General features: G+C 60.3%; 3 protein-coding genes across 4 annotated transcripts; 2 read left to right on the top strand and 1 right to left on the bottom strand.

Annotated features, from left to right (window-relative positions):
* Nucleotides 1-366: 366 nt before the first annotated feature.
* GGTG_09412 (hypothetical protein) lies at nt 367-1,906 on the top strand. The gene has a single exon (XM_009227259.1). It carries the CDS (start codon nt 389-391, stop codon nt 1,811-1,813), a length of 1,425 nt encoding a protein of 474 aa, XP_009225523.1. The 5' UTR covers nt 367-388; the 3' UTR covers nt 1,814-1,906.
* A 93-nt stretch (nt 1,907-1,999) lies between these two features.
* Nucleotides 2,000-5,073, bottom strand: GGTG_09411 (hypothetical protein). Its single transcript, XM_009227258.1, has 3 exons — nt 3,923-5,073; nt 3,293-3,839; nt 2,000-3,211 (listed from the first exon to the last, which is right to left on the bottom strand). The coding sequence occupies exons 1-3, from the start codon at nt 4,309-4,311 to the stop codon at nt 2,303-2,305; spliced, it is 1,845 nt and encodes a 614-aa protein (XP_009225522.1). The 5' UTR covers nt 4,312-5,073; the 3' UTR covers nt 2,000-2,302.
* Nucleotides 5,074-5,336: 263 nt separating this feature from the next.
* Nucleotides 5,337-7,748, top strand: GGTG_09410. 2 transcript variants are annotated; one of them, XM_009227256.1, is made up of 4 exons: nt 5,337-5,867; nt 6,124-6,257; nt 6,343-6,437; nt 6,529-7,748. In XM_009227256.1, exons 1-4 carry the CDS (start codon nt 5,764-5,766, stop codon nt 7,216-7,218), a joined length of 1,023 nt encoding a protein of 340 aa, XP_009225520.1. In that variant the 5' UTR covers nt 5,337-5,763; the 3' UTR covers nt 7,219-7,748. The 2 variants fall into 2 exon arrangements, with proteins under 2 accessions (XP_009225520.1, XP_009225521.1); XM_009227257.1 differs by having other exon boundaries at nt 5,337-6,036.
* The last annotated feature ends 4,447 nt before the right edge of the window (nt 7,749-12,195 follow it).

Below are 12,195 nucleotides of genomic sequence, written 5' to 3'. Positions count from 1 at the left end.
CCTACTCTGGGTATCATGTCTCATTGTTCTGCGAGGCCGGGGCGCAGGCAGCAGCGAAGGTGAGAATGTTATAAAAGAGCCCGGGTCCATCGGTCAAGATGGTTCTCCCACATCCCGCCAGGCCCTCAGGATCACGACGCCTCCCCATCGGCACCGAACTTTTTTTTTTTCGACGGGTGTGACGAGCTCACATACTATTCAATATACAACCATACATCGACATAAATAGCCGCCTTGGCAGCAGCGCCAGCCCCCAGCGACAACACGGCCAAAAGACAGCACTATCGTGAAACCCTCATTTCCGATCCTCTCACCCACCACCTCCGCTACATCACACCCGTAGCCCCATCAGTCGCGCCTCTCTTCATACCCCTTCTCGTCGAAAAAAATGGCGACCGACAACGAGTGGCACCGCGGACGTGTCTGGAGCCCCCAAGACCACGGCGACGACCGCAACAACGCCCTCGGGTTCCTCGAGCAAGAGGATAGGAGTGATGGCTGGAGGAAGAAGATGTCATCCTGGCTGAGAGGCTGCTCGTCAAGTACTAGCAGCAGCAGCGACGACGAGCCCGAGCTCCCTCCCCATCTGCAGGTGCGGCTAGGCGGGCCCGTGGTGTCGTCGTCGCGCCGCCGCGGGTCGGCGCCCTCGCCCAAGCCCGAGACCCGCGGCGCCGAGTCCAGCGCCCTCGCCGCCGCCGCGCGCGCCTCCCTCCTCGGCAGCTGCCACGGCTTCGTCCCCGCTGGCGGCGGCCGCCTCGCCGACGTCGGGGAGGGGCGGCCTCTCGTGGGCTGGAGCCTACGCAGCGGCGGCGGCGGCGGCGGCCGTCGGCGGTGGCGGCTCGAAAAGAAGAAGGGACGGCACCACGGGAAGGGGCGGCACGAGCACGCTAGGGATCCGTCGCCGCAGCCGGCGTCGGGAGACGGCGAAGGACCTGGGCAGGAGGACAGCAAGCCTCTACCGCCGACGCTGTCTGAGACTGGCAAGTTCGATTACATGGACGGGGACGGCGACGTGAGTGACGCGGGCGACGCGAAGTCGCCGCTGTCCGAGACCAGCACGTTCTATATCGAAGAGGACAGTGACGGGGATAGCGACGCGGGCGACGACGATGCCTCTCCCTGGATATCGCCGTGTGCCTCGGCCAGGCTGAGGCAGTGTGGCAGCCCCGCGTACCGCACCACATCTCCCCTCCAGCCCGACGAGGATGAGCAGCAGTGGGAGCAGGGCACACACCTGAAACACGGCGCGGGAGCCGACGCGGAGAAAGAAAGCGACGGCTTCGTGCTCGACCAAGGAGCAACAACAACTCCCTTCCGGCTGCGCCGGGAGGGGCGGGATGACTGGGCGGCTCTGATGAGCGGCGTGGGAGCCGGCGGCGCCCCGGAAGAGGGCCGCCACCGCGGCTGCACGATGACGAGGACCAAGACCCCAGACTGGGCCCCGTCCCGGCCACTGACCAGGCGCGGCCGGCCGCCCGTGACGGCGGCGACGGCGCTCGGGAGCAACCCCTTTAGGCCCAGGACCTTTGACGACCCTCGCGAAATCGAGGGCCTCGTCAGTAGTGGAGCTCGGGGCAACGAGAGGTCGAGGTGCCCCAGCCCCGACCCGGCGGCCGTCGCTGCTGCGTGCTTCTTCCTGGACGTCGGCGGCGAGGTCGCCGGAGGCCCCTGCCAGAGTCCAAGCCCCAGGGCAGAGGCGCCCACGTATGCCTACGACGGCGGCGACTGGGGCAACTACTGGGCTGGCCCAGACATGCAGTTTGGCAGAAGAGACAGCGGCTTTGCAAGCCGCGTGCCTAGTGCTCTCTGCTAGAGCGGGAGCCCCTGCGCGGACAGAGGCGAAGCACGATATACAAGGCTGCTTCGACTATGGGCATTGTTACTAAGACGTTAAACATCTTCGGGCGTAAAGGCGTAGTAGCTACTTCTTGCTTTTAAAATAAAAGGCATACATATTGGTATCAACTAGTTATTTAGTTAGCCAAAATGTCTTATAATGGTTTGAAACATGCCACAAAAAACTTCCTCGTCATATATAGGAAAAAGTTCAACTTATAATATACAAAAATGCAACCTTTAATACTGGGCGTAATCTGCTAGCTTGACTCTGTTTTCCCTTTCCGTTTCTGATAGTTTACTGCGTCTTATTAATGTAGTCTTTCTGGTGGACATGTCAGATAACGAGTATCTATTTCTCTTTACAAATACACATGTGCTGTTGGCACCTTGGCTATCCTTTTTTTTCCTCCCCATTTTGCTAACCAACCACCCAAACTGATAACCCATGAACGAACGGCACGGCTCACCGTCTGTCCGACCTCGAGGCCCCTGCCGTGCCCGCCATGCCGCAGCTGTTGTAGAACCGGCCCGCGTCCACGGCGAGGGCGGCCACGAGAAGCACGGCGTTGAAGGCGGCCATCATGTAGAAGGGCGCGCCCGTCGACCACTCGTCAAACAGGTAGCCGCCCAGCTTGGTCAGTAGCAGGATGGCGGCGCCGCCGTACCAGCTGTAGACGCCGGCGATGGAGCCCTTGAGGCGCACCCGCGAGACCGTCGTGGCGGCAGCAGTAGCAGCAGCGGGGGGCGCGTCGTCGGCAGGCAGCAGCGGCGAAGTCTCGTCTCCGGCTCCCTGCTGACGTTGCCGCTCTGCCCCGCCGTTTGCGTGCGTCGCCGACTCGGGCACGTCGACCGTCAGCACGCCCCGGCCCAGCGAGCCGAGGCTGCAGACGATGGAGCCGATCTGGCTGACGCCGACGAGCACGACGGCGAGCAGGACGGCGGGCCCGCCGCCGCGGCCGTCGACGTCGCTGAGCTCGGGCGACGGCAGGCTCGGGAAGGCGAGGTAGCCGACGATGCCGAGGGACGTGGCGGCGACGACGGGCACGTTGACGGCGCGGCTGGCGCGGCTGGCCAGGTGGCCGAAGACGGGGGCGCACAAGAGGCCGAACAGCTGGGCGACGCCCGTGAGGATCGAGGCCAGCACGTAGGCGGCGCGGCACTCCTTCTTGAGCTCCGGGGACGGGTCGTGCGGCGAGCCCTGGCAGAAGCCGTTGCGGATGAAGTAGGTGTTGACGAAGAGCGGGATGAAGAGCGAGATGGCCACCGTTGACGCGCGCGCCACGAAGCCGCCCAGGTAGCCCAGCCCGATCTGCGGGTCCGTGAAGCCGAGCCGGACTGAGTCCTTGAGGAGCCGGCCGTAGGGGAGATATCTCTGTTTGTGGTGGCGGTTCGTTGGTCAGCTGCCAGCGAGGAACAAGGGCAATAGCAGCATTTTGCAATGACTCAAACATACATCTCTAACCGAAGGTACACTCGAGTTGTGCTGGCGCAGACCCTCCACCTCGTCCTCCCTGGGCTCCTCTGCAAGGCCAAGCAGCAGCCTCCAGCCCTTGCCCTCCTCGCCCTTGATGCCGCGTAGGCCGTAAAAGACAAAGACGGCGACGCAGCAGGCGACGGCGGCGACGACGTAAAAGGAGTACTCGACGGCCTGGGCCGACGTGGTGCCCTCTGCGCGGCCGAAGCGCACGGGCAGCGGCAGGAACAGCAGCAGGGCCACCAGGGCGCCGCAGCCCGTGAAGACCCCGACGAGCCCGGCCAGCACCGACGGTTTGGCTGCCTCGCCCCTGTCGGCGGCCGAGAGGGCCCCGGCCGCGTCCTCGTCAGCCTCCTCCTGCGCGGCGAAGCGGCCCGGCGTTATGGTGAGCTGCGACTCCTGCGACTCGAGCGACAGGGCGACGCTGTTGCGCGACGTGTGCGACGGCTTGGTCGGGGACTCTCGGCTGTAGGACGCGTCGGACTCGTCCGTCAGGGGCGGCAGGAGGGCGGTGACCATGGTGGCGCTGCAAGACAAAGTCGTCAACCCGTGTTAGTCGGGAGCGGGACATGCAAGGTACCGCGGCTGCGAAAAGGGGGATAAACTCACGTGGCGGTGGCGCCAACGGCAAACAGGACCCGGGCCAGCAGCAGCTGGGGGTAGACATTTGTGGCCTGGACAAAGAGGGCGAGCGAGAGGGCGATGATGGCGTAGCCCAGGACGGCGACGTTGCGCACGCCGAGGCGGTCCGAGGCGAGGCCCCAGAGCGGGCAGGCGGCCAGGGCGACGAGCTCGTCGACGAAGCCGAGTGTGCCGACGACGTCGCCGACGCCGTGCTTGACTCCGATCAGGTCGGTGATGACAAAGGAGACGCTGCTGTTGAGGAAGACGAGGAAGGAGATGGAGAAGAGCGAGATGCCGAGTAAGTACGTGGCCGCCTGCAGCGTCGTCGTCGACTCGGCGAACGGCAGCCGCCGCATGATGGCGGCCGTCGCCATGGCCGCTTGGTCGGTGTGGTGTCTCTCAGGGAAGATGTCTGTGTCGTCGCCCAATGGCTGGCTCTGTGGGAGGGAGTCGCGGCTGGCTGTTGGTGTTGGTGCTATTCCGGGGTTCCCGCGTCAAGGGGAGACGGAGTTTGTCCAGCTGGTGGCGCACGTCTTCCCAGAACAGCAGGGTAGTTGGCTAAGGCTGGCACATTGCTGAACCATGGACGGCAGGACACTCGATGCGACGCTGCGGCATCTGTCGTCGGTCTCGTAGAATTACCGCGACTTAGTTGGTGGTTACGCAAGAGGCAGTCATGTTGATCGAGGGACAGGTTAGGCTGTGATACCCTAGATGGATGGGCTGTGATGACATCAAGCCCGCGTTCTGGGGCGCGTGCGTCGTCCTGGAGCACGCTCGTTTGAGGCCGTTACCAGGGCTGACCCCAGGGCGTCCCCAGCTGCAGAGCCGTGCCCAGGGTCAGGGCTCGGGCTTGCGGGCAGCTGGAGCGCCAGTTCCCCGCTACGCGACAGGCCAGCGCGAGTGAGAGCTCGCTAAGATGAGCCCAAGATGAATGTCTCAACATGTTGCCTGGCTGAGCGCGCCTGGATGTTCATAGCGTACATATATCCCACAATAATACTTTTCATACCATCGTCAATCTCTGCCAAGTGTCTCTTGGAGATATGTGAAAACCAATGCGAGCACGGTTGTGTCCAGATTGCGATGACTAACCTCCAGCTGCCACTTTACCAGAATTACACGGCATGAGTGGGGCTCTAAGGGGACGAGCATGAAGCTCAGGCACAAGATGAGCGCTAAGGAATGAAAAAAAAACCACAAGATCAATAGGATCGTAGCACACAGGCTGAAGACAACAGATTCCCGGGCCTCCCGATGCAAAAAGGAATGGAGACAGGTGAGATGTGCAAGATCTACGCTGGGAGTAGAATCAAGAACAGGGGTCCCTAAGCCTACGGAGTTGAAATTTCATCGCGGCTTATCGTTCAAGCAATGGCGGGCTGTTATCACCGAGACCGGAAGAGTGCTGTGTCACGAATAGTTGAGGTCCCACTTCCGCTGCTCGAGGGGACGACAGAAGTCCAACGCAGTGGTACCTTTGAAAGAAAGTCGTGAATCCCAACCCCAGTTCCACTGAGCATAGAGCCGAAGGCCCGCAGGAGGGGGCTTCGGCAGAGGCGCAAAAACAAAACTGCGAGGCAATTAGCTCCGAAGTGGGTGGGAGTTTGTTGGTTCATCCCTCGCCCTTGCCAGCCACAGCGCCTTCCCCCGCGCAAAGGTAGAGCGCCGATACTAGCCGCGTTTTGCGCCCAACGCTCGAGTAGAAACCTGCGACCTCACCAGCTAGTCGGCGAGATCTCAAAAGATCAACACCTACAAGCCTCATCATCACAGCTCTCTGCTCCGTCAAGACCCCTCCCCGCGAACCGCCGCCGACCGAAATCATGTCCGCCTCGCTGCCAGGGAACCGCGAGCTCCCCGACTCGCAGTACGACCTGAGCACGTACTGGGGTCGCGTGCGCCACGCCGCCGGCCTCACGGACCCGAGGTGAGAAGCAGGGACCGGGATGAGAGGTGGGAGTGGAACAGAAAAAGGTGTGCCCTGCCGGTGTGGTTCAACAAGCGCCAATGGCTGTTTGTCATCGGAGCCTTCCAGCCCGGCCCGTCCCTAGGCCTCCAGGGCGAGCAGGGAGGGAAAGCGAAAGGGGCGAGATGGGGTATATTGGATGCCGTCTGTGAAGTGGCGGCAAGCCCGTCTGCTTGGTACAGCACGCTGACGACGAGGCGGCATTCTTCCCTGGCAGGACACTCTTCGTCAACAAGTCGGGGCTCGAGCAGGCCAAGCGGGCCCTGATCTCGTACAAGCAGGGCCATGTCAAGGAGATGAGCCCGGAGCTATGGCAGGCCAAGAAGATTGTCGACTCGACCCTACACCCAGGTGTGTGGATATCCCTACAATTCGCGGCCACCGCATGATGGCGATCTAGAGTCTTGGGGTCTGGCTGACTCTAGCTATTTTCTAGACACTGGGGAACCGGTGCTGCTGCCCTTCCGCATGTCCTGCTTCGTTATATCGAACCTGGTCGTGACGGTGGGCATGCTCACTCCGGGGCTTAGCGTAAGGAACAAGACCAAACTCTCCTCACAAGACTGCCCACTCCCCTCTCACCTCCCCCGAGTGACCTCGAGCTAATACGCAAGCCAAACAGAACACAGGGACAGTGCTCTGGCAGATCGCGAACCAGTCACTCAACGTGGCCATCAACAGCGCAAATGCCAACAAGTCGTCGCCGCTGACCTATACCAAGATGGCGCAGTCCTACTTCCTCGCCGTGGGCGCGTCGTGCTCGGTGGCCGTCGGGCTCAACAGCCTGGTGCCACGGCTGCGGTCGCTGCAACCGTCGACGCGCGTGGTGCTGGGCCGCCTGGTCCCCTTCGCGGCCGTGGCGAGCGCGGGGGCGCTCAACGTGTTCCTGATGCGCGGCGAGGAGATGCGGCGCGGCATCGACGTGTTCCCGGTCCTGTCCGAGGCCGACAAGCGCCGGCTCGCGGCCGAGGGTCGGGCCGAGTCGGACGTGCAGTCGCTGGGCAAGAGCAAGGTGGCGGCCCGGCTGGCCGTCGGCGAGACGGCGCTGTCGCGCGTGCTCAACAGCTCCCCCATCATGGTCATCCCGCCCCTGGTCCTGGTGCGCCTGCAGCGGACCGACTGGCTCCGCCGCAGCCCGCGCCTGACCCTGCCCGTCAACCTGGGGCTCATCATCGCCACCAGCTACGCCGTCCTGCCGCTGGCCCTGGCCGCCTTCCCGCAGCGGCAGCGCATCGCCGCCGCTAGGCTGGAGGAGGAGTTCCACGGCCGCGGCGGCGAGGGAGGCATGGTTGTGTTTACCAGGGGGCTTTGAAAGAGAAAAATATAGATCCATATTCCTTGCTTGCGGCTAACTTTCCGGATACTTTTAGCTTTTGGGGGAGTGAGTGGCGTTCATCCGTCGCAACCAAGGACGCTTGGTGGGAAGGGAAGGGGAGGGAACATCGATACCGAGGAACATATACAATACACATGCAATACGCTATATCAACAATCACGTCGGTCTCCCTCTCCCCCATGTTGATTTGTGCCGTGACGGGGATATATATCTTTGCCGCCGGACGAATCTCAAGACCGGGGGGGCCTTTTGGCTAGCCGCATACAACAAAGACAGGCCTGGCGAGATCTAGATCCAGAGCCGTGGCGGGCCGTTTTTATCTATCTGCTTCGCGCCGCTACCGCACACACGTAATGGACGTGACGTGGATTGACTGGTTGCTTTTCATGCGCGACGCGTCAACCCCATGTGAGTGAGATTCGAACCGAGGAGGGCATAGATTAGGGCAAGGATAAGCGGCAGCCCTTTAATGAGCAAGGACAGAGTAGAGGGTGATGGATGTTGGGAGATACTTTTCCACTCTCTCTCTCTCTCTCTCCCTCGCTTTTTTTCAGCATCAAGGCGAGTTATTGAACCCAAGTGAGACCAGCCAGTAGGCCAACAATGAACCATGCCTGACTTTTACTCTTTTCCTTTGGACCATTGGGCGGGCGGGCGGGCGGGTGGTGTAAGCTTCACTTTCGTCCGTGAGAGTTTAGGGCAAAAGCCACTCGACCACCGCCTGCCCAACCCACACACGCCCACGGGGTGGCACCATACCAACAGCAAGAGGTAGAAAATAAAGGGGCGAAGGGCCCGGCTGCCGACGCTTCGGGAAGCGTTTCAAGAGGGGCATAGAAACATCCTTAAAAAGAGTTTTGCCTCGATTTTTTGCTTTTTTTTTCATGTCATTCTCTGCATTTCCCCTTTGGTGTGGCCCCGGCAAGCCAAGGTTCAATCGTCTATCAACCGGATGAGCAGTAAGTCCGGGACCCCTTTTTTTTTCTTTCTCTTGCTGTGTTGTTGGCTTGGCGGCGTTGGCACTGTTTTGCTTCTTCCCCATGTGGCTGGCGGTGCTGGCAGTGCTGGGGGCGTCAGGGCGAGGGCCTTGCTTGAGTCTCAGCGGGTGTGTCGGTGGTGGTGGTGGTGAGATGGATTCTACGAGCGCGGGCCTGCATGTGTATGTACAGCCGCGGTGCGGTGCGGATAGTGAAGGTACCGTGGCTAGGTAGGTGAGATATTGCAGGCGATCTTGACGAAACGAGAGTCCGACGCTGATCATCCCGTCCGTCGTCTCTCCTCAGGCCGAGCCTAGAGCCTAGAAGGAAGAGGTCGGACGCATTTTGGCTTCTTTGGTTTTCCATTCCCCCCAAAGGCAAACTCACGCCCGGGCTACTGGAGAGTTTTACTGACGGCCTTGACGGGTGGATCGGATCTCGGCCATCGCTTCGCAAGCCAAGAGACCCAGGCTGGATTTGGCCATTGAGGTTGGTCGACACCATATCCAGGCAGGCTCGTCTTCGCCTTATTCCCCCATCGGCTAGATAAAGATAGCACATGCGTACCTACCTAGAGAGCAGAGCACGTCGAGCACCAAAGCGGTGTCTGCCAGTTGCTTGCTGCCTCACTTAAACCAGGCCTGTGCCGAGAACGCGTATAAATAAATCAAGTACCTATAGCTCGCGGCCGGAGCGCCGATCCAATACAGACAGGCCTGCCTTATCTAGTCCGCAGTCCCGGCATAATCTTTCAATTAAAAGGCATTGGATAGGCAGGGGGGATGGGTTATTTGACCATTGGTGGATGCGAGAGACACGGACGGCCCAGGCTCAGCTGTGATGGGTCATCGGATGCATGGTGGGCGGTAAATGGGAGGAGGGAAGTGGGTGGTATCGGGATGCGAACATGGCCTCTCCCAAGAGGATGATGAGGAGGGCGAGCTGTCATATCTGCAAGAAAAGTCTCCGCCTCGCCTAGCGAAGCACCCAATTTTTCCGGTTTGGCCATTCAGTCGGGGCGGAGAGACAGAGAGCGAGGGAAACGGGTACAAGTCTGTGTGTGGGCTTGGGCTGTCTTTGGCCCCGGCTTGCCGAATCGGGCACACGCGGATACTCCCCCCCTCGGCGCGGCGGCCACTGTCTAGGATGGGGAGGAGGAGGGAATTGGAAGCCGGCCTTGCAGGACTGCGGCTTTGCAGGAATACATGCCTCTCTGTGCGTCTCCCACGCATCATGCAAGTATAGTTCCGGGTGCAGCAGCGCACGGCGGAGGAGCCCACGGACGTTTGTAGAGTATGGTAAGCTGAGAGGGGAGCAGGCGGTTTCCTTGGAGGGCTTGGCCGCTCGAGGGCCCTCGGACTCTGTGCACTTTATTCAACCCGGTGAACCTGCCATCAACCTACGGTATCTAGATGGGTACCCACCTATCTAACTGGCTGGCGCCTTGCCCAACTTTGCCCCGATCAACTGGTCAAATACCCTTTTCTGGCGTCGGGCAGGCTGCCAGAAGAGTGTGATCCAATGCTTTGTCAGGCACGCCCAATTCGTCGAGACAGAGAGCCAGGTGTTAGCCACGCACGACGTGTTTGCCCTGCCACGTAAAAGGCTGGGTGCAGACCTGCAGACATGCTGAGCCGATCAGCAGACGAAGTGACACTCTCTGGACGCTATTCATGGGACTGCAGGCGGGCCTCGGGCTCGACGGCCGGAAGGGAGGGGCAATCCGCGGCGGGGTCCGCCGGATACGCTTTTGTGCTGGATGGCCTTTTTGGGGCCATGGGGCGGCGATTGCTATTGCACGTAATGTGCATAAGAGACTGTGCAGTGATGTAAGACCTCTCTGGTCAAACTTCCATGTCTCACAGGGTTGATTGTTCCTTGTGCCTTCCTTTCCCAGCTCTATTTCAAGGCTCGCATGAAACATCTGGTCTCAAAAAGGACACTTTCCCATTCGCCATCCGGCCAACGGGCGGGCGGCGGACAACTCGGATGCGTCCAATGTGACCAGAGTGCCCCATCTGGGCACCGTAATCAGTAATCGACAGACCACTCTTGGCGCCCACGGGGTTGCTGGATATGGGATCGCGTGGGATGGGACGGAGGAACAATAAAAGGCAACTTTTGGTTTCCACTGCGCAGTCCCAACCAATACCATTTGGGAGAGAGACGCAAGCTGCCCCAGACATGAACACACAAGGAAAGGCTTCAGGACCGTCGTCCCCACAGAGTCTCTCTCTCTCTCTCTCTCTCTCTCTCTCGCCTCCTGCGCCCCGTGATTGGGCTCTGCCACAGTACTTTTGTTTCTTCGGCTGTCATCACAGTAAGAACAGAGGTAAAGGCAGACAGGGGGGCAGACAGGGGGGCAGAAAGAGAGAGACAAAAACAAGACGGCGTTGGCGCGAGATGCGTGTGTGCGCGCTTATGCCGCGCCGTAGAAGCACGCCAAATATGTACGACGTCGAGCGAGCTGGGTATCGTGGGTGTGGCGGGCCCGTGCATGGCGTGTGCCCAAGACCTACCCCTACCTGCCTGCTGCCCGCGTTCCTGCCCATGGATTAAAACATGCTGCACGCCTACAACCTGATGTACCCTAATACCCGGGCGCCCCTGTGTGATCGAGAGAGGGGGAGCAACTCCTTCACTAACGCCCGGAGCAGAGGAGTTGGGAGCCGGTGTCAGTTGTCAGTCAGTACCAACACTGGCAAGCAGCCCCCCGAAGTGGGAAATCCTCTTCTTCCTTGCGCGCCCTCCCGCGCCTCGCATGCGCAGGGATGGAGACATGCGCCAAAGCGCGCGCTGCGGTTTTGACAGGCACCAGGAGGCTACAAAGGAATGACAGAGTTTGATCAGAACCCCGACAAGATGGGTGGAATGGTATGCGTGTGGTAGGTAGGTAAGTAGTAGTGGTGGTGGTGGTGGTGATGGTGGCGGTGGTAGGAAGAACGCCTCCCCCAACAAGAGCAACACCAGAACCCGCTGCTCGACGGTCCACGCATCGTGACTGGAGGAAGCGTTTGTCGCCCACCCATCACCCCTTCATCACGCTCTCCTACCCAAAAATCTGCCGGCCTCTGTCTCGGCAGCCCTGAAAAAAAGAGAAAAAAAGAAAAAGAAAGATAAACTGGACAAGAGAGGCGCCCGAAATGACGCTAACGCAATCCCAGGGGAGGGTGACCCCTGCCCTGGGACCATCGGAGGGCGTTTCTCTGGTCGCCTCGCCACCCAGGCCTGGTCCACACAGCCATCGTCATAACCGGCGCCCAAAGAGGGGAGCTGAGTGGGCTCAAGGGTTTTTTTTCTCTTTCCCTTTCTTGCACACAGTAGACTGTTGAGGCCCTCTTTTCCAGTTTGACCATGCCGGAGCGACGGATGAGGGGACCCTTTCGTCACCCTTCTTTACGATGCCAACTCATGCTCTACGTGAGCGAGAGCTCGGCCTCGCCGCTTCGAGGTATGGAATGCAGAAAAGGGGACGGGTCCGGCAGCGGGAACAAAAAACAAGGACCATGTTTATTTTTTGCTGCATTGCGTTTCTCCACGTTCCCGAGCCCCCTTCGCCGCAGATCAACGGCCCTTGTTCCGTCGGGAACCTTGTCAAATCAACCCACCCACCACACATCCTTCGGCACGGGGAGGGCGCGGTGCGGCGGGCTTTGTATGTATGAAGACATGATTGACGATGGGATGGGCTTACGGGGCTGGCCGAATGACCAGGCTCTCGCGGGTTCGAGGAGTGTCGCTGCCATCGTCGTGCTCTTCTCTTATTCTTATTTTTTCCTTCTTTGCCTGCAACACGCACGTGTAACATGGGGGCGAGCCCGACCCAGTCCAGACCTCTTCCAAACCGCGGCATGACATTACCGAAGCTTCCTGGGTCGTGTGTTGTTTACATGATGCCATGATGGATATTGAATCCCTTCATGGATGATGGGCCTTCCTTTGCGCTGGCCCAACATGTATGGATGACTTTGGGGGG

This window comes from Gaeumannomyces tritici (assembly GCF_000145635.1).
Source record: "Gaeumannomyces tritici R3-111a-1 unplaced genomic scaffold supercont2.5, whole genome shotgun sequence".
In the NCBI taxonomy this organism is placed as follows: Eukaryota; Fungi; Ascomycota; class Sordariomycetes; order Magnaporthales; family Magnaporthaceae; genus Gaeumannomyces; species Gaeumannomyces tritici.
This window is presented reverse-complemented; position numbering and strand designations above follow the sequence as displayed.

Excerpts from the sequence above, each read along its gene's own strand:
- GGTG_09411 (XM_009227258.1), bottom strand. The coding sequence starts at position 4,311 with ATGGCGACGGCCGCCATCATGCGGCGGCTGCCGTTCGCCGAGTCGACG. Across the intron at positions 3,840-3,922 it reads GCCGTTGGCGCCACCGCCAC|CGCCACCATGGTCACCGCCC; the intron begins GTGAGTTTATCC and ends TTTGTCTTGCAG. Across the intron at positions 3,212-3,292 it reads GTGTACCTTCGGTTAGAGAT|AGATATCTCCCCTACGGCCG; the intron begins GTATGTTTGAGT and ends CACCACAAACAG.
- GGTG_09412 (XM_009227259.1), top strand. The coding sequence starts at position 389 with ATGGCGACCGACAACGAGTGGCACCGCGGACGTGTCTGGAGCCCCCAA.
- GGTG_09410 (XM_009227256.1), top strand. The coding sequence starts at position 5,764 with ATGTCCGCCTCGCTGCCAGGGAACCGCGAGCTCCCCGACTCGCAGTAC. Across the intron at positions 5,868-6,123 it reads GCCGGCCTCACGGACCCGAG|GACACTCTTCGTCAACAAGT; the intron begins GTGAGAAGCAGG and ends CTTCCCTGGCAG. Across the intron at positions 6,258-6,342 it reads CGACTCGACCCTACACCCAG|ACACTGGGGAACCGGTGCTG; the intron begins GTGTGTGGATAT and ends GCTATTTTCTAG.